At 39.8% G+C, this 18,095-nt stretch overlaps 4 protein-coding genes and 1 long non-coding RNA gene across 14 annotated transcripts; 2 read left to right on the forward strand and 3 right to left on the reverse strand.

Moving 5' to 3' along the window:
- Positions 1-317: 317 nt before the first annotated feature.
- On the reverse strand, positions 318-3,134 carry rpl37a (ribosomal protein L37a). Its single transcript, XM_004079020.5, has 4 exons — positions 2,995-3,134; positions 2,312-2,440; positions 2,065-2,147; positions 318-474 (listed from the first exon to the last, which is right to left on the reverse strand). Exons 1-4 carry the CDS (start codon positions 2,995-2,997, stop codon positions 411-413), a joined length of 279 nt encoding a protein of 92 aa, XP_004079068.1. The 5' UTR covers positions 2,998-3,134; the 3' UTR covers positions 318-410.
- Positions 2,268-4,997, forward strand: cfap410 (cilia and flagella associated protein 410). Of its 2 annotated transcripts, none has more exons than XM_078935476.1 (8): positions 2,268-2,286; positions 3,374-3,467; positions 3,632-3,650; positions 3,724-3,770; positions 3,848-4,077; positions 4,170-4,320; positions 4,414-4,510; positions 4,601-4,997. In XM_078935476.1, the coding sequence occupies exons 2-8, from the start codon at positions 3,391-3,393 to the stop codon at positions 4,751-4,753; spliced, it is 774 nt and encodes a 257-aa protein (XP_078791602.1). In that variant the 5' UTR covers positions 2,268-2,286; positions 3,374-3,390; the 3' UTR covers positions 4,754-4,997. The 2 variants fall into 2 exon arrangements, with proteins under 2 accessions (XP_078791602.1, XP_023821250.1); XM_023965482.2 differs by lacking the exon at positions 2,268-2,286 and adding an exon at positions 2,352-2,492.
- On the reverse strand, positions 4,922-13,997 carry orc2 (origin recognition complex, subunit 2). Of its 9 annotated transcripts, none has more exons than XM_078935473.1 (16): positions 12,136-12,258; positions 11,933-12,006; positions 11,705-11,857; positions 8,688-8,771; positions 8,498-8,587; positions 8,396-8,427; positions 8,238-8,295; positions 7,459-7,763; positions 7,256-7,365; positions 7,052-7,184; positions 6,873-6,969; positions 6,212-6,358; positions 5,957-6,128; positions 5,468-5,529; positions 5,271-5,389; positions 4,922-5,195 (listed from the first exon to the last, which is right to left on the reverse strand). In XM_078935473.1, exons 2-16 carry the CDS (start codon positions 11,991-11,993, stop codon positions 5,112-5,114), a joined length of 1,707 nt encoding a protein of 568 aa, XP_078791599.1. In that variant the 5' UTR covers positions 11,994-12,006; positions 12,136-12,258; the 3' UTR covers positions 4,922-5,111. The 9 variants fall into 9 exon arrangements, with proteins under 9 accessions (XP_078791599.1, XP_011484826.1, XP_078791598.1 ...); XM_011486524.4 differs by having other exon boundaries at positions 8,688-8,774; positions 12,136-12,250; XM_078935472.1 differs by having other exon boundaries at positions 8,688-8,774; positions 12,100-12,240.
- Positions 13,998-14,125: 128 nt separating this feature from the next.
- zgc:162816 (D-serine dehydratase) lies at positions 14,126-17,796 on the reverse strand. Its single transcript, XM_004079023.4, has 10 exons — positions 17,531-17,796; positions 17,084-17,224; positions 16,854-16,983; positions 16,611-16,761; positions 16,355-16,535; positions 16,118-16,236; positions 15,908-16,034; positions 15,748-15,810; positions 15,568-15,673; positions 14,126-14,831 (listed from the first exon to the last, which is right to left on the reverse strand). The coding sequence occupies exons 2-10, from the start codon at positions 17,221-17,223 to the stop codon at positions 14,742-14,744; spliced, it is 1,107 nt and encodes a 368-aa protein (XP_004079071.1). The 5' UTR covers position 17,224; positions 17,531-17,796; the 3' UTR covers positions 14,126-14,741.
- Positions 17,117-17,623, forward strand: LOC110016868 (uncharacterized). Its single transcript, XR_002292178.2, has 3 exons — positions 17,117-17,253; positions 17,359-17,424; positions 17,545-17,623. It is a non-coding gene; the product is annotated as an uncharacterized LOC110016868 (long non-coding RNA).
- Positions 17,797-18,095: the final 299 nt, after the last annotated feature.

Genomic DNA, 18,095 nt, shown 5'->3' on the forward strand with positions numbered 1-18,095 from the left:
CAACCAATTTCTCATTAGCTAGATAAAGTAATTCTTTTTTGAGATTCCCCAGTCTTGATATCTTGATTATCAGAAGAAAGTAGAGCAAAAAAAAAAAAGTCAAAACCTCGCAGCATGGTAGATCTTGTGAACCAGGTCTAGGCAGGTTTGATAAAGTCTTAAAAGTTTGATTCCACAGGTTAAATCCTTAATGCATAAAAGCTACAGAAGGATCATGTGAAACAGCATAATTGAACACATCAGAACCAGACCTGCACAAGGCTTTGTGGGCATTTTAGTAACATGTTGTGAAAAATGTATACCAAGACACAAGACGCTCCACTCCAGACTACTTTATTTCAGATGTTGAGGTCATGTCCAGATGGATTAAATTATAGAAAAAGTCCCAAATCCCTTAGTGATGCATGGGTTTACTGGTCCTTCAACTCCTTCAGCCTCCTGATTGCAGACTTGACTGTGACAGCAGACGTGGTGCTGCAAGACAAAGCAGAATCGGTCAGAAAAAAGGGGAACTGCATGAATGCCTTAGCATCCAGTGAATTAGTTAAATAAAACATGAAGCTCTTCCCAATAATTATAAAGTAACAAGCAACTTATAAGTTCCACCACTTGCATAGATAATACAATGATGATTTTACGTAAAATATAGAAACACTTCCAAAACCAACCCATACAATCTAATATTAAAGAATAAATGGGCGCTTACATTTAGGCAGAAATCTAAAATTTTAATGATGCTTATTTATTTATTCTGTTTTTACAGGGAAAAAAAATCTTAATGAAAAACAGTCACCTGAAACATCTTACAGATGACTCAAACCCCTCTAATAAGTTGCATCTTTCTCCATCCAGATGTTTGAGAGTCACAAGTAAACCACAGGGGGTGGTGGTAGTGTCCTCTCAAATGGACAAACAAAAACAACAACTAACTAATTTAAGACTGATTTCTTGCATGTGGGAAACAAATGTCACATGACACCAGTCAAGCTACATTTATCAACAGCCACTTTGGCACCAAACCAACTAAATACTTGTTCCCAAAGAAATAGTTTAAACTGAAGATGTTTTATATTTACGTGAAGACCCACTCCAATGAAAATGGGGTTTTTAAAATGCTCCTGTGGCCTTTTTCTGACGATGGGGGACCAAATGGTTATTTAGGAGCAAAAGAAAAATCCATTTGGAAAAGCGTATTAGTAATGTCACCCATAAAAATAAAAATTGTGCAAGCTTCCCAGTTCGTTATGGGAGGTGAGCGTGATCCACGCCAACGATCCTGCTCAAAACTTAGGGGTGAATTTCTAATGAACTGGTGCTGCTCTGCAAACTTTTTCCTATAAAACGGAACAAATTTTGAGATTTTGGCTAAAAATGACAGAATTAAAAAAAAAAAACACTGGGAATGCTTTAAAAGAAGCTCAAAGAACTCTCAAAATGATTGCTTGAAAATAGGAGTTTGTTGACAAAGTAAAAATCTAAAGAGTTCTTCCATCTTAAACTTTTATCTTTATCACATCCTTACTGCAGCCCCTCAAAATAACTCAAATGTAATCATCAGTTCTGACAGAAATCATATAAATCTACTATTTTATCTTCATCGTTAATTTCTAACTAAAAATCCGTTTTAAAACACTTGGAGATAGCCAAACTAAGTTTTGAGAATCACAGGTTTTAGGTTACACTGCACATACTCTAAACATTGTGCAACAATGCAATGTGCATTTTGATTATTTTAATCAGTTTTTGTGCTTGTTCACACAAACATATCTGACTTTAGTTTTTTAATTAGTCAAGTTGAATATTTGCATCACTTTTGAGTCTGCAACTGGCCTCAGTTATGAACACATTCTGCTAGTGCTTGATATTGAGTAATGTGGCTCTGGGTGGATTTATCCAGCCAAAACCACCAGCAGAAGATGATCTTAAATATGCATGCATGCAATGACAGATTCAATCAGGGGGTGATGAAGAAAAACAAAACACTAAGAGATGTTTTAACAGTTGGAAATAAATTACCTTTACAACAAATGATCAAGATCAACACAGACAAACACGATCTCTTACTTGTATGTCCAGGCACCCCCAGCCACCGTCTTCTTGCAGGACCCACAGTGCCAGATACCAACGGCCCTTCTCTTCATCTTAGTCTGCACAAAAAAAAAAAACAATCAGGTTTCAAAACCAGAAATTTTCAAGCACATCATTTCAAATTTCACGATTCCTATTTATTGAAATTGTAGAAGGATTAACAAGTGAGGGCGCAAGGACCGCAGGGACACCTTACAGGTAGAATGTTTACAGTAGCTCTTACCTTGCCACAGAAGGAGCAGGTGTACTTCGCATGCTGGGAAATTTCAATTTTCTTGACCATCTTCCTCAGCGACGCGCCGTAACGTGTCCCATATTTACCGACGATCCCCACCTTCTTGGTGCGCTTGGCCTATGGAAGGATAATAACCATAACGATTAATGACGCTAAACATCACTGGAAAGTATGTCAATGCATGAAAACGGAAAATGACTTAGCTAAAATGTTGGGATTGTGTAACTGTTTTTTTTTTTTTTTTTAAAAGGGTTCACAACCTCTCGGAGCCGCTTAGCTACAATGGAGTGAACGCTAGCTTCAACAAGCTAACGTTAAAAAAACTCCAAGCTCTCGAGCATGTTCACACATTTTGCTGAATTTTTGGTTCTTCGCCTACGTAAAGCCGAAGGACAAAAAGAAGACGCAGTCTGAAAAAAATAAGGTTCCAAAGTGATATCAAAAAGACTAGCTCGCCCGGCACTTGGGCTCTATGATATGGTGGCGGCCATTTCTGTTCCAAACATGAAAACATCATTCATTTAGATGGGATATTCATCCAGTAAATGCATGATACTGTTTCATATGAAACAAGAATACCATTACAATGTAATACAAATGGTTATTTTATGACTTTAGCCACAGGAATGGTTAGATTGACATGGATTGTCAACGGGAAACCCTTGGCTCACCATCGTTTCAGTGGAGACGTAGGTCCAAAGAGGGATTGCGTAACGCGCAGGCGCGATTTACTTCGTCGCCCACTTTGCATTGTGGGAAATTGATTTTTTACATGAACGCCATAACTCAAGAATTACGCTTTTCGGCACTTTTTATTTTGAATAAGCGTTTAATTGTATGCTTTTGACAGACACAAAATGCAAAAAATTAAAGTTAAAAAAACTCACGTACGCCGTAACTAAGAACGCGTTACTTGGTGTGCGCATGCGTATTTTCGACGTGAACAACGACATCCCTCTAGCTGCACGATTGAAATGTTGTGGCTGTTATGATGGACCATACCTTGTTTTTGAGGTTTTATGTAATTGAAAGCATCTTTCCTTTTTGAAGATACCAGGAATAATGCCATGAAGTTGACACGGAAACTGGTACTTGCTAAGGCGAAGGCCTCGGACTTAGAAAGCGTAAAAAAATTAAACTGCTGGTATGTGTACAGCACCAACTCTCAAGTTTTATGGGGGTCTAGTTATATTCATTCATGTCTGTCATTTATATCTTTACCACATGCTTTTTAATAGTTATAATGCTGCTTTTTATTGCTATCTGATACTAATTACTTTTTCAATTGATTTTTCTATCGTCTTGTAGGGGATGCAACCTGACTGATGTGAGTATTCAGATAATTGCTTCCATCTTGATCTTATTCTAACTTCTGTGCCTGAATTTATGTGTTTTTGCAGATTTCCATCTTTACACAGATGCCCAATATTGAGGTGCTCGCTCTGAGGTTGGTGCATTGAACTCTTTGACATCTATAATGAAATCTGAATTCCTGACTGGAACACTACCTTTGTCCATTCACAGCGTCAATGGCATCTCCACGCTTTCACCTCTGGCTGGCTGTTTATCTCTGACCGAGCTTTATCTGAGGAGGAACCAAATTCCCTCCCTGTCCGAGCTGTCCCATCTGCGTCCGCTGCCTCGCCTTAGGGTGCTCTGGTTGGCCGAGAACCCCTGCTGTGGAACAGATTCCAGCCGCTATCGCCTCACTGTTCTGCGCTGTTTGCCTCGTCTCCAAAAGCTCGATAATCAGGGTGGGTGTTAATGGAAATGCAGCCGTTACCTAAAGCTGTCGAGGAACTTCAACTTCACGATCCCTCTGTTTTTGTTTCTGTTTGGTGTCCAGTGGTGACCGAGGATGAGGTCGCTCTTGCTCTCCTGAATGGTGAAGAAGTCAGAACCCCTCCAGGCAGCCTACCTATCCAGCTTTCCAACAACGGTCATCAGGATGCAGAGACAGAGAATGACCCACTAAACTACAACATGGAGGAGACCAAGTATGTTTTGTGGACTAAAGCAGAACTAACAGAAAGGCACAAAAAAATGAAATAATTTGTCGAAGAAATTTAGACAAATGGTTTCTCTTTTAGCAAAATCAGACAGGGGTTGGGAATGAAGCCTCTCTCCAGGGACAAGTTTTCCTCTCCTTGTTCTCCGTCAACCAGAGAAAAACCAACAATGAGAAGGGTAGCTGCTATTAGCATCGCTGCAGTAAAACTCATCGTGCTGATGTTACATGAAGTTTTATTCTAACTAGCGCCATCTTTGCATTTTCAGACTCACACAGTGGATGCGATTCTGCTCCTGCTGAGGGATCTGGATGAAGAGGAGCTTCGGATCGTTCACACAGCCACGCTGAACAGGCTGCAGACCTACACACTGGGCTCAGGAGAGGCTCAGCCACTCACAGCCCACACAGAAACGCACTAGAACTCACGATAACGGCATGCATTCAGCTCCAAAACGCATTGGAATGTAAAACTCAGGACTTTGAAACAGAAAATGTGCACAGGATGACATTCCTCAGCTTTTCTATAATAGAATTTTAACTTTTATTTCTGCATGTGTACCTAGCCTTATGGGAAAAAATTATGCATGTTTTTTTCAAAATGTATACATTTATTTCTGTAATTAAAGAGGAAAAATAACAGCAATAAAATTACCTATAAATTGAGCTTTTATTTATCTGAATTAATTAGTTTACAAAGTGAAAAGTGGTGGTACTAAATCCTTGACATCATTTAAGCTTGTTCCGATGGACTTAAGCTTCTGTCCACAGATCAGATCCTCAGTCCCCCTCCTCGTTCTCCAGGAAGTCCATCAAAGTGCTGGCATCCACAGCGACAGTCAGGTACTCTACTCCATCTGCGCCCTGGAGGATGATGTCACCGAGGTCAGAAAAGCGATGTACTATGAGAGTTCAGAAGACCTATGAAAAGGAGTTCACCTTGCGTGTCCTGATCAGTTTATGGTCCCTGAACTCGGTCAGCTGAGTCCTCAAAGTCAGATCAGAGTTCACCAGGAACGCCTCTCGACAACGCTGGTAGAAATCTTGGAAGGAAAATCCTGCACACACCACAAAAAATGTATTTCAAATGCAATTTAGGAAGAAAACAGTTTTTAATATACTCTTTTTTTAAACACCTGTATACAAAGGGTTGTCTTTGTTTTCCAGTTGAAACTTTACGAGCAGTCTGAAGATTCCTCTGTAAAGAGAAGGGACATGAAGACACAAAGCCAAAAGAAGCCCCCAAACTGGTTTGAGGTGTGAACATTGTATAGAGAAATAAACAGCTATTAATCAGTCATTCTATTTGTTAGAATTAACATTATTGATCTGGTACTTTTTTTTATGTAGTTCATGTTATTCAGTTAATAAACTGGCCAATCAGATGCCTCATTAAAGGTATGTGGTCTCAACGTCAAATGTTCAAAATCCTATATTGACAGATTCACCCAAACCAACTTTCGAGTGGTAGGGGCGTGGCCTTCCAACAAGCTCACTCCTATATGGTGAGAGTGGTTGCCATAGAAACTTGGATTCCAATCGCTGCTTACTGATGTCATCTGGCTTCAATATGGTGGTGCCCATATCAGGAAAAAAGGGTGACCGTATATTGTTGTGGGCAGTACCGTGCGTTGGGCGTCAGGCTGCGCAGCACATGTGTGAGGGAAGACAGAGCCAGAGCGCCGGTCTGCTGCACCAGAAGAGAGTTTTCGTACGACGTCTCCTCTGCGTAGGGCTGGAACGTCACACACTCCCACCACAGCCAGTTAAACTGGCTCACCTTAAACTGGTCCCACACTAGAAGACAGAAAACGTTGAGCTACCATGACTTTTTATTGTGCGGGGTTACTCCAACAGCATGAGTCCTTACAAGCACCCACCTAAAGGAGCATTGATGTGGTCTAAAGAAGCCACCAGGTGCAAGTTGGACAGGGACGCCAGCTGCCCCAGTGCACTCTGGGTCTTTTCTCCTCGTAACATTGGTCCATCGATGTTGTGAATTAGCAAATACAAGTGAAGATCTGGACCTGTGAATACACATCAGTGTAGTTAAAAAATTTTTTGAAAAAAAGAGTTAAAGACCCACTCCGATCATCTTTTGAGCTATTTTCAGTGTTCCCAGTAGTTCCCCCCCCCCCCCCAAAGAATTTAAATTTTGATTATGGGTTTTTAGCTAAAATCCAAAACCTGTGTTGTTTACTAGAACATAGTTTCTGAAGAGCGGAAGAAGTTCTTTAGAATTTCACCTCTGAGTTGTGGGTGAGACTGTTGGCATACCAACCCCGCCCCCCTTCACCTACCCATTATGCTGAGAGCTCAGAGAACAGGGGCTTGTGGCCCGCCCAGCGTATTTTTCATGCCACAAATAAGCTTTTCTTCTGATTCACAACAATTTAAATGAAAAAAATACAATGCAATTTTAAGCCTAATTTTCTTTATATATGTCCTCCATCATGAGAAAAATGCCACAAGAACATGTTAAAAACATCGGAGTGGGGGTTTCTTTAGGCACCAGATCGAGATGATTCCCCTCAGACTTACGCTCTTTGAGGGTCTGACTGATGAACTGGATCTGGTCTGAGGGGGTCCGGAAACTCCCTTGATCTTCCAGAACCTCAGACGTTATAGCATTTAATATCTGTAACGACAGCATAATGTGGTTCACAGAGCAGGTCGAGCGTTGTTCACCATTGATCAGATTTTTGGGACTGAACACCGACCGTCTTGAGAGTGATGGAGGGGAAAAAGCCGTTTACCACCAAATGGATCTCATGAGCCAAATGAGACGTTCGGAAGTCTTCCAGCAGAGCCTTTTTGCTGCCCAAACCGTACACCAGCACGCTGAAGCCCAACCTGCACACCAACACACACAGATGCTTCCGGGTTCTCCAACAATCTAAAAATTCTTGTTTTTCCACACTTACTGCAGCTGTAACATCCACTTGTGAAAGTGCTTCTTGTTTTTGTTGTGCAGCTGCTGAATTTCTTTGGAGTAACAGGAGGGTTTTCCTTCTAAAAGATGAACTAAAGTCTCCTACATAAAAGGAAAAGCAGATGCCCATTTTCACGCTTAGCTATGAAAGACATCAAATCATTTCCCGTTTAATAAATGGAAACCTCGACTGACCCTGTCCAGTTTAGGGGTTTGCAAACGCTCAAGCGTGCGGTCTGACGTCAAGACTTTGGAGCTGCCATGAGCCTCAAAATACTCCTCAGTCATGGTGGGTTTGCCGAACGCTTCTGCTGAGTTCTTGCTTTTTTTGGCAGGAGTCTTGGAGAGCGCTGACGACGAGCCTTTATTGGGAGTTCTCTGTGTCTTTGTGTTTTCTTTCTGTTCTTCTTTAAACCCATTTGGGCCCTCTTCATCCTCCTCCTCCTCCGACGAGTCAGAAGGTGAGAGTTCGCTGTCGCTGTCTGAGCGGAGTCCGGGGGCTGAAATCATGGAGCCAGATTAGATTTTTCCTTCATTCATCTTCTAAACCCGTTTTGTCCCTTTCTGGGTCATGGGGCTGCCGGAGCCAATCCCGGCCACTTGTGGGCAGGGGCCACAAATCACACACCCATGCACACTCACATCTATGGATAATTTAGAGTAACCAATTAACCTATGATCTCACCACCGGCCCGTCTCGCCCACCCCGTTGGGCGATAGGACCCGAAATTAGGGGAACTATGCCTGGGCAGGGCAAAGCCAGAGAAAACTCTGGTGGAGGCCCGCAGCGGTCACGACGAGCAAATCGGTCGTCCGACCTGGGTATAGGGGCGAAAGACTAATCGAACCATCTAGTAGCTGGTTCCTTCCGAAGTTTCCCTCAGGTTAGCTGGCGCTCGAAGTCTGGCAGTTTTAGTTGGTAAAGACCAGATTTGATTGGATTCATTATTTTTTTTGCATTGTTTTGGACTCACCTGTCAGTCTCTTCCTGAGTCTATGTGGGGTTGTGGAGACAAACTGGACTTTTTTGCTCTGTTTTTGGAGGAAAGCAGGAATGGTGACCAAAAATTGCATGACCGTGACTTTAACCTCTTTAAAAAATAAGAATGTCTTTAATTTTTAGTGGTCTCACCCTATGTGGGGTCCGGTTTCCTGCTCTGTGATCTTAAGCAGAGGAGAACAGGAATCAGCTAAAAGTGCTTGAACAGAGGAGCAGAGGGTCTGGGGAACTCACCGCGACCTGTTCGAGTGGGGGTTTGTGGTTCAGTGCTTGAGGTCGTGCTGACGTTTGCGCTTTTGCCCGGCGTTCGCGCCAGTTCATTCGCTGCGTGCAAAAACAAGAGGCAAAGGATGCTGGGAAAACAACTTCTGCAGCTTGCAAGACAGTTTGGGCAAACATGTGAGAAGAGGCTGGAGAACCTCACCAGTTTGGGCCATGCGGTGGCTACGCTTGATTTTTTGGAAAGTAAAAATAGAGGATCCAGCCACTCCTGAGAGACCGTCTTCATCTGCTGTAAAAGAAAAGGATCAAAAGATTCATGTGAATTATTGAGACAACTCAGAGAAGTTTCTCTTTTCCAACCTTCTGTTACTCAACTACATAAATGAATAACATTTGGTGCTAGTTTACAAAGTTTCAATCGTGTTTATTTTTGGTCACTGATGAAGAAACTCTTCCTCCAGCATGACTGCAGGTGAAAATGCAGCTGAAGTGGCTGAAATAATGCTGAAAACCCCGACGGAGGTGAGGGAAGGCAGAAAAATGTAAACAATGACGAAGGAAAATCCTTCAAACACTGGTATAAGAAATCCAAAAGAAAACAGAAATGTAACAGAATGCTGTCAAAAGTTTTACGAATATCAAAACACTTAAATCTTAAAGACCAGCTGGTCCAATGTAAAAAGCCTTTCTGGAGGTTTTAACATATTCTCGTGACATTTTTTTATGCTGGAGGACATATATTAAGAAAATGGATCCCAAAATTGCATTCTGAGTATTTCTCTGCTCACATTGTTTTTAATCGAGGACAGACAAAAAAATCCAGTTGGAAAAACAGAATATTTGTGATGTAGAGCCACAAGCTCCCTGCTCTGCTCCATTCGAATGCATCCATCTGTGGACGACTATATTCTTTATTTTCCTTATCCGACCTGGCATCTACCTTAAAACTTTACAGCTGGATAGCTCAGATATAACTCTCCATTTTTGTTGCACCTGTATTGTTAGGTAGGAGGTTTGAAGGGCTGTAAGCTAGCAAGCGAACGTGTAAACAGGTGGATGATGGGAAGTGGGGTAGGGCTTATTCCACGGCCATTGGTCCCGCCCACAACTCAAAGGCGAATTTCTAATGAACCACTGCAGCTCAGCAGAAATTATGTCCTAGAAAACAACACAGCCTTTATTTTATTTAGGCTAAAAAGGTATAGTCATAATCAGAAGATGTTTTGAAAATAGCTGAAAAGATGACCAGAGAGGGACTTTAAAGATTCTCAGACTGCTCTAATTGACTGTTTCAATAAGTTAAACCTGCTAGATTATTTTTTGCTATGCACAATTCAACCCAACAACTACAATAACATTATTAATAATATACAAACATTACACCTTGTACAAGAAGAAAACAGTAATTAATATGTTAATACACTTTATACATTTTAATACACTTTATTTAATACAATGAAATGTGATTATAATCTATCAAAAATACCAATGAAACTATCAAACTTTTACTTTTACTTAGAATTTGGGAAGACGCTTTTCACCCATAACTTCTCCCCTCACAACACTGTTTTATGGAACAACAGATTTATAGCTGTAAACAAGAAATCCTTGTTTATGTCTGAATGGTATGATTATGGTGTGTGTTTTGTTCATGACTTGATGCATACTGATGGAATGTTGTTATCATACAATGAGTTTGTAACTAAATACAAAATTAAGGATTCTAGTAACTGTTATAACAAAGTCTGTAAAGAAATTCCAATACCTTTACTTAATCTTATTCATAACATACTACAATACAATGCAATCCAACCACAATTTTCACAGCTGAAAATTAATGATATTCCCATAAAAGATAAAAAATGCAACAATAAATTAGTAACTCTAACCTTTAAACAAATCATTTTCTGCAACTTTAGTAAAAAAAAATAGATGCGACTTAGAAACCACCCTAATGGACAAATCTTTTTCTTAATACAAAAAGTTCCCACTTCCACCTAAAATGAAAGAAACACATTTAAAAATAATATTGAAAAATTTACCCTGTTGGAAATTTTTAACATAAAAGATTCAAATTTCAATGGGAACCATGGCTATTCTGTTCATCTGAAACTGAAACGTTGGAACATCTCTTTTACAGTTTCAACCAGATACAAATATTTTGGACTGATATTCACAATTTGTTGTCACTTAAAGTTTTAAATATTCCCTTTTTTTCTTTATCTGATGGTTTTTTCTATATGGAAAATCTGGACCCGGGAATTTCTGATGTCATTAATGTTGTTATTATTTTATGCAAACATTTCATTCATTTATGTAAATGGAAAAATACATGCCCTTTGTTTAGTATTTTTTGAATTATTGTTCTGATTATTATGAGTGTCTTAAATGCATTCCAAAACAAAAACAAGAAAACTTCAGTAATTTCTCAAAATATATCAAAAGTATTGTTATTTTGGGGCGACAGTGGCTCAGGTGGTTGGGCGGGTCGTCCAATGATCAAAGGGTTGGCGGTTCGATCCCCGCTCCCACCAGCCAAAAATGTTGTTGTGTCCTTGGGCAAGACACTTCACCCTCCTTGCCTCCAGTGTGGCTCCACTGGTGTGTGAATGCACATGAATGATCCTGGTGATGGTCAGAGGGGTGCGAAATGGCAGCCACGCCTCTGTCAGTCTGCCCCAGGGCAGCTGTGGCTGCAACTGTAGCTTACCATCATCAAGTATGAATGAGGAGTGAATGAATAATGGACATAATGTAAGCGCCCTTGGGTGTCTTGAAAAGCGCAGATAAATCCAATCCATTATTATTGCCTTTTTTTAAATTTTGTTTTGTTTTTTCTATATGCACATTTATAACGATTGTTCACCCTAACTTGGTTTGTATATGAGCATTTATAAAAAAGAAAAAAGAGGCACACGTTATTAATAATATTAGTATTATTGTTTATTTTTTGGTCTTATGTGTGTGTTTGATATTAACAATTGTTGCTTTATTGTGCAAATTGTGTGAATTTCTGTAAATTGAAAAAAAAATGTACAATAAAGTTTATTGGAAAAAATAGAGAGCGAGAGTCTGTATCCATTCCTGTGTATGTCAACATCTGCATGTAAAGAGCTGTGATGTACCTTTAGTTCTTCATGGCAGGAGTAGGGTTAACTTGTTTATTGAAGTTGTAAATAAGCAAAAAATGACTAAATGACAGAGTTGTTGTCGCCTCACCTGTTGCATTATCTGCTCCCAAAGCCTGGATATAATTCTGCTCGTCAAAGACCTCATCTTCCTCCTGTTCTTCCTCCTCCAGGCACCCCCGACGTCCAGCGGGGCTCTTAAACGTCACCATCCTCTGCACAGACTTTCCGCCGCCCAGCACGCCTGCGCAGACCAAACACAGGGAGTTTAAGATCACCGCGTCTGCGCAGATTTGTTGAAAGACTTAAAAGCTTTTACCGTCATGTTTCTCCACGATGTGCTCCAGAACATCCTCATCCCCGACAAACTTCACCTCCATCGCGCTCGGTCCTCTAATGGCAAACACAACACACTGCGTGGTTGGACGCCGAGAAGACCGATACATACAGGTTGACCAAAAATATAAAACTTTATGAAAAAACACACTGACAGCGTGGGAAAAGCTCGTAAAAACTAAGCACCTTGCAGAGAAACGTTAGCAAACTGAACTAAATACCACGGTGAGCTGACAACTTCCCGCGCCATCCTTCTGAAGGTTTAAACCACGTGACAGGCGAAAGGTCGTGTACTGACCAATCACAGCCCACACACTTAAAAAATCATTACCCAGAATGCACTTCAAAGTCTAACTTTTGTAAAGGTTTCCGATATAATTTTTTTCACTTATTTTTTTTTTAACAACATACAAAAGAAATGTGTGAGTGGCCGTTGTAAAGATAGAAATAAAGCAAAAAGAAGGAACTAAAGTTTATAAGAAAATGTGCCTTTTTAAACACACGTTTATTTCAGACTCAGATGTGGTCCATAGAAAAAGATACAAATACAGTATACATAATAAAAAGTAAAAATATATAAATTAAAAAGAGTATAATCGCTGTATCCAGTGTTTCCTCAGGGCAGAAGTGTAGCTGCATGAGCTTCTTTTGGGATCAGTCAGAGACATGATAATTGAGTTCTTAGATTTGTCTAGGCGTTCCATAAGGCCGTATGTAAGCTTACGCAGTAGTGCTTCACTGGTGGGGATGTGAGCATCCACAAATAGCTGACTGGCTCTGTACCACCTTGGCACCTGTAGCAGAAGCCTAAAAGCATCATTATAGGCCACTAAGAATTTGCGGTATGTCCCACGTCCATAGTTCCACCAAAGAGGGGCCGTATACAGAGGAGTGCAGTAAGCTCTGAACAGCGAACATTTCACTTGAAGAGAACACGTACTGAATTTTCTCATCAGCATGTTTGCCTGAGCATAGAGTTTACAGTACTGTCTCTGAATGTCTCTATCATCCCTCCAATCATCAGTAATGAAATGTCCAAGGTATTTGATAGATGAGGTTTGTTCCAGAGGCGTTCCACAAAGCTTAAAAACAGGAAAGTTTACATTTCTGTCGTCTTTGGTCCTTACAATCATTACTTTGCTTTTAGAGGGATTGTAGTTTATATCAAAATCTCTGCCATAGTCAGAACAAACTTTTAAAAGTGTTTGTAACCCAGCACTGTAGGGGCTAAAAATGACAAGGTCATCAGCATACATAAGATGATTAAAGGTCTGACATCCAACAACACACCCAGTTTTGCACAGATTCAGAAATTACTTTAGTCGAAATTGCCTTTTTTGTTTTAATTTGTTTGAGGATTTTACCAAAAAGTGTTTTAAATAAATTTTTAATTTGACTATGACCTTTTTTGAATATGAAAATTCTCCAAAAACCAAATCAATTGTTTTATAAAAAAACAATGTTCCAGTCAACGTTGATCATAACAACCCATAATGATGTCCTTTTCTGAAAGTTTTAATGTTTTTCCAGTTTTATATGACTGAATTTTATTTCCAACATCAAACGACAAATTAATTATTTGAAGTCTAACTTGTTGACATACCAAACCATTGACAATTATATGCGTCGTTTTTTTTTTTAAATCAACCACTCTGGTTACATTGTAATTATTATAAAACTATTTTAAAACACACGTCTAAAATCTTGGAAAGAATTTGATTTAATACAAATGTCATTTGTTTGAAAATTAAGTTGCATTAGCAAGATGCTGACCAGACAAGTTAAAATCCTTATAAATCTCACTTTAAATTTGATTAAAGAAAAGAAATACACATCATACCCCCATAAATACACTTAAGTACAAACAAATTGGCAAAATTTAAATCACTACCAATTTTCTATGTTTTTTTATTGCTTGTGATTATTTTTTTTTAATCGAATAAGTGGTGGGTTTAAAGCACCTTTGACAAACAATGCAATTTGCTTTATAAAGATGTTTAGTGTTTACTCCAACCAATATTTATTATCCTCAAAACAAAAAGAAAATGCCGATTGACTTATAATTTAATGAATGTATCTCTAGGTCCTATTTTTTCAGAAAAATATGGATTGGCAAGAGCCAAGAGGAAAGCAAAAATAATCTGGAGCTAAATTTTATTACAATAATTTTAAGACATTCCTGGAAGTGATTTTATTAAGTTCCACAACTACACACATTCTTAACTATGAAAATGTAAAATTATCATTGCATAGTTTACATTATTTTTCATATATTCATCATGAAAAGATGCTCTGCTTAAGCTGGAATTTCACTCAACACATGTAAATGTTTTACAAGCAACTCAAAAGTAACATGCATGACTATAACATAACATAAACATGCAGACATGAGCTCAAAAATCTCACCATAAAACATTTATGAAATAATTTCAACCACAGAATCAAACTGCTAAAGTTGATGAACCTGCAGATAAAATTCTCTTATACGCTGAGGATTAGTTGCTGATTCCATTACTAAAGCGCGTGCAGTCTAATTTAATTTTACACCATGAAATTCTATAAAATTCAGAGAAACAGCATTGTTATGACTTTTGTTACATGACAGTGCATTCAAACTTTTATTTGCTTTTATTTGATCAAAATATATCTACAGATCTTGGAATGATAAACTTTATTTATTTAATTTGATCTTCCATTATTTGGAACTCAACTACACAGGTTGAGTTTTTTTTCCTAAAAGTTTCAACACACTTATCCCACGGAGAAGTTATTGTATGACAGCTGGATAGGCTTCACCACCCACGAGTGGGGGTCCACTTCCCCAGCAGATGTCCGTCACTATGAATATGATAGACAGGATGCATCATGGCTGTTGCACACGACTGCAAAAAAGAAAGTTACATAGCAAAACTCAGATTGAAGAACATCTAAAGTAATGTGTACAGACTATGATAGCATCACTTAAAATAACATATTCAAGTTTAGCTGTCAAAGGCCGTTTCTGCTAACAGAACCCTAGACCACTCCGGTTATATCATGATCCATTTTAAAATCGTTCCCAGTGGTCTTTAATTTGTAATTAAAAAAGCTGTAACATTCTCTGGTCTCTGCAGAGCAGAAATTCATTAGAAATTTGCCTCCGAGTTGTAGCAACCCCACTCCCATTTCCGGTCACCCACAACTGAGAACTATCTGTTTACACTCTCTCCCGCTAGCTTACAGACCCTCGAACTACCATTACAGGTGCAACAAAAATGGCGAGCAATACTGGGGCTATCTGGCCGTACAGTTTTGAGCCAGGTGCCGGCTCAGATGACAAAAACAAGATCTAGTCGTCTACAAGTGGATGCATCAGAATGGAGCGTAGCAGGGAGCTTGTGGACCGCCCACTGTATTTTCTACATCACAAATACGATCTATTTCCAGCTGGATTTTTTCGTCTGCGCCTGATTCACAATGATTTGAGAAAAAGGCTCAAAAAAGCAAGTTTAAGCTTACATTTCTTAATATATGTCCTCCATCATGAGAAAATGCCACAAGAACATGTTAAAAACACCCAAAACACAATTTTCATAGGAGTGAACATAATTATCCTTTAGCTATTTAAGCAGTGCTTACATGATAGGGGATCAATGTTAGCAAAGAGCCAAGAGGGTATTTGCTGTAATCCAGTAAACCTGAGATCGGCTCCACTCTTCCATGCTCTTGAGTCATAGACAACAACCTATTGGGGAAAAATCTTAAATTAACTTTGAACTTTGATTAAAATACATTTTTGAAGCAATAAAGTTGCTTTACTTGAGATTTGGATGTCCTTCTATTACAGCGTATCCTGTGGAAAGTTTTCCTGCTCCATCCAAACTGAGGGATCAGCATCACATTAGTTTAGTTCAGTCCAGAGGAGAATCCTTTTCTTCTCCACTGTGCTCCAGATGGATGAAAACACAGACGAAGCTACCTGATTCCACTCCATCCGCAGTCAATCAGGAGCTGGTTCCTGTGAGGACAGTGTCCGATGACTCCTGATAAAACCCTCACGGCCACATCGTCCAGACAGCATGAGCCAATAATAGACTGCTGCACATCTACGACCCACCAAAAGTCAAGTTCAGATCATTGCTGTTACTGTTATTTCAATGGTAAAATATCTACAGAAACATAAACTCACCATAAAAGACATAGTTTCCAGGATGCACCTCATCCAGCTTTGCCATGTCTTTGACTGGGTGACTACAAGAAGGAGTCGACCCGATGCTGGACTTACATGTGATGCCAGCAGCTCTCAACCTGTAAGGATATAAATTAAATAAACACATATCAGGTGGATATTTTTTGTCATTTCTGGGTGTAATATTTCCTCCTTGTATTATAGCAAAGAACAGCATTTTTGTCAAATTGATCTCACTTTTCCATGAAATCCAGAACAAAGCTGGTAGTTTCCTGCGCGACCGCCTGTATTTGCTCCAACCCTTTGCAGGTGTAGGTGTTCCCACAGTGAGCGTACACTCCTGTCAGCTCCACACCCTCTGTCCCAGCAATAGCTTGGGCCAGCTGGAGCGCCCCTGGCTCTGAGTGAAGCACACCGGCTGAAGAGAGATATACCATCATTAGCGCTCAGAGGCCCTGAAATCATGTGATTTGCAGGTTTTCTGCGTATTTACCCCTCCCATTGCCACAGTCCAGCTTGAGCCAGACATGCCACAGGCGGCCGTTTTTCAGTGGCCTCTTTTTGAGCTGGTCAAGGGCATCAGGATGGTCCAGTAGAACTTGGAAAAGATCCAGTTTCTCTGACAGTGCGGCACAGCGCTCCATCTAAGGTTGCATTAACAAAACAGAATTCTCTCCAGTGGAGGTTGAAGAAGCTTTTGAGTTATGAACTACAGTAGAGGAAAAGGCGGGAAAACCTTATCAAATGGGAGACAGTAGGCATAGAGGATGTCATCAAATCCATGTTCAGCATAGAAAAAGGCCTCCGCCAGGGTGGAAACAACTATACACCTCCTGGATCCGGCAGTCATTATGTCTGCACACTCACTGCACGCACGCGCACACACACACACACACACAAGCATTAGATTGTGCAGCTTCAGACATGCATGGAGGGTGTTTGTGCATAGAAGTCGCTGAACCATACAGGGTTTTGTGAGTCTTCATGTGTGGGCGAAGCTGGACCCCCATTTTCTGGCAGCGTTCGATCATTCTCTGAGCGTTTCTCTTCACTTTGTCCAAATCCACAACCAGGGCTGGGGTACACAAAGCTGAGAGGCCCTCCATCCTGACACCACACACGACATGACACAAGTGGTAAGATGCTTCTGCAGGACTCTGCAGGGCTCACACACTAAATTGTGCAGACGTCACAACGTGGATGTTTTTAACAAATCTGTTTTTAATTGTGTTGTTGTGCAGAACTATGTCTGTGCCAATGAGCAGAACAACCAGACTTTGCACCCTGCAACCTTTTAACTTCGCAAGGTAACAAATCTATTTTTTAAAATAAGAAACTATATTTCCAGCGCATGAATACAAAAGAATAAGGGATGGATTTGTAAAATTTAAGCAGAAATAATTGTATATTTACCTTTTTACCCGCAGACAACGAAACGCTAGAAAGTTGTCAACGCGACTCAAACTACGGCGTCCGCAGGAAGCCAAAAATAAGACAACAAAAAAGTCAGTGTCCTACTGCTCAAGTTGTACTTTTTTCGGGAGTAAGAATCGTTACACGTCCATTAAAAAAATGAAAATAGAAAAAGTAGTTTTGAAAGTTTCTACACCTTTTTGGGCTGAATTATTCGTTTTTTCTCTTTGCTAATTCTTCTTGCCTCTCATACTAAGAACTCTGCTGCCCCCTAGCGGACACATGCTTACATTATATTTTCTACTGGCAGATTTTGATTGCTCTGTCAACCTGTTACCTTTCTTTCCCAAATAACTTTGATGTGGGTTCTGATTCATGAATTATTATGTTAATAATGTCTTGAAATCATCGCTTTAACGATGTAAATACTAAATTCTTAAATTTGAGGCATGTTTAACCCAAGTATTTTGACTTTAAAGAGGATCAGAAGAGCCAAGTCTTCCACAAACAAAAGGTATCTTTCAAGAGTATTTGGATTTCTTTTTGGTAAGATGTCAGAACTCAT

Source organism: Oryzias latipes, chromosome 17, assembly GCF_053564925.1.
Source record: "Oryzias latipes strain Hd-rR chromosome 17, Olatipes_Hd-rR_3.1".
In the NCBI taxonomy this organism is placed as follows: domain Eukaryota; kingdom Metazoa; phylum Chordata; class Actinopteri; order Beloniformes; family Adrianichthyidae; genus Oryzias; species Oryzias latipes.

What these genes read in the sequence shown, in the direction of transcription:
- rpl37a (XM_004079020.5), bottom strand. An exon ending in CCTGCTCCTTCTGTGGCAAG is followed by an intron (nt 2,148 to 2,311) that starts GTAAGAGCTACT and finishes TTTTTTGTGCAG; the next exon opens with ACTAAGATGAAGAGAAGGGC. An exon ending in GGGGGTGCCTGGACATACAA is followed by an intron (nt 475 to 2,064) that starts GTAAGAGATCGT and finishes TTTGTCTTGCAG; the next exon opens with CACCACGTCTGCTGTCACAG.
- zgc:162816 (XM_004079023.4), bottom strand. Translation starts at nt 17,223, where the DNA reads ATGGAGGGCCTCTCAGCTTTGTGTACCCCAGCCCTGGTTGTGGATTTG. An exon ending in GTTCTGGATTTCATGGAAAA is followed by an intron (nt 16,237 to 16,354) that starts GTGAGATCAATT and finishes ATATCCTTACAG; the next exon opens with GTTGAGAGCTGCTGGCATCA. An exon ending in GAAGGACATCCAAATCTCAA is followed by an intron (nt 15,674 to 15,747) that starts GTAAAGCAACTT and finishes TTTCCCCAATAG; the next exon opens with GTTGTTGTCTATGACTCAAG.
- cfap410 (XM_078935476.1), top strand. Translation starts at nt 3,391, where the DNA reads ATGAAGTTGACACGGAAACTGGTACTTGCTAAGGCGAAGGCCTCGGAC. An exon ending in CCAAAAGCTCGATAATCAGG is followed by an intron (nt 4,078 to 4,169) that starts GTGGGTGTTAAT and finishes TTTGGTGTCCAG; the next exon opens with TGGTGACCGAGGATGAGGTC. An exon ending in TACAACATGGAGGAGACCAA is followed by an intron (nt 4,321 to 4,413) that starts GTATGTTTTGTG and finishes TTTCTCTTTTAG; the next exon opens with CAAAATCAGACAGGGGTTGG.
- orc2 (XM_020710925.3), bottom strand. Translation starts at nt 12,059, where the DNA reads ATGTATCGGTCTTCTCGGCGTCCAACCACGCAGTGTGTTGTGTTTGCC. An exon ending in CCACCGCATGGCCCAAACTG is followed by an intron (nt 8,588 to 8,687) that starts GTGAGGTTCTCC and finishes TTTTGCACGCAG; the next exon opens with CGAATGAACTGGCGCGAACG. An exon ending in CAGTCAGACCCTCAAAGAGC is followed by an intron (nt 6,359 to 6,872) that starts GTAAGTCTGAGG and finishes GTGTATTCACAG; the next exon opens with GTCCAGATCTTCACTTGTAT.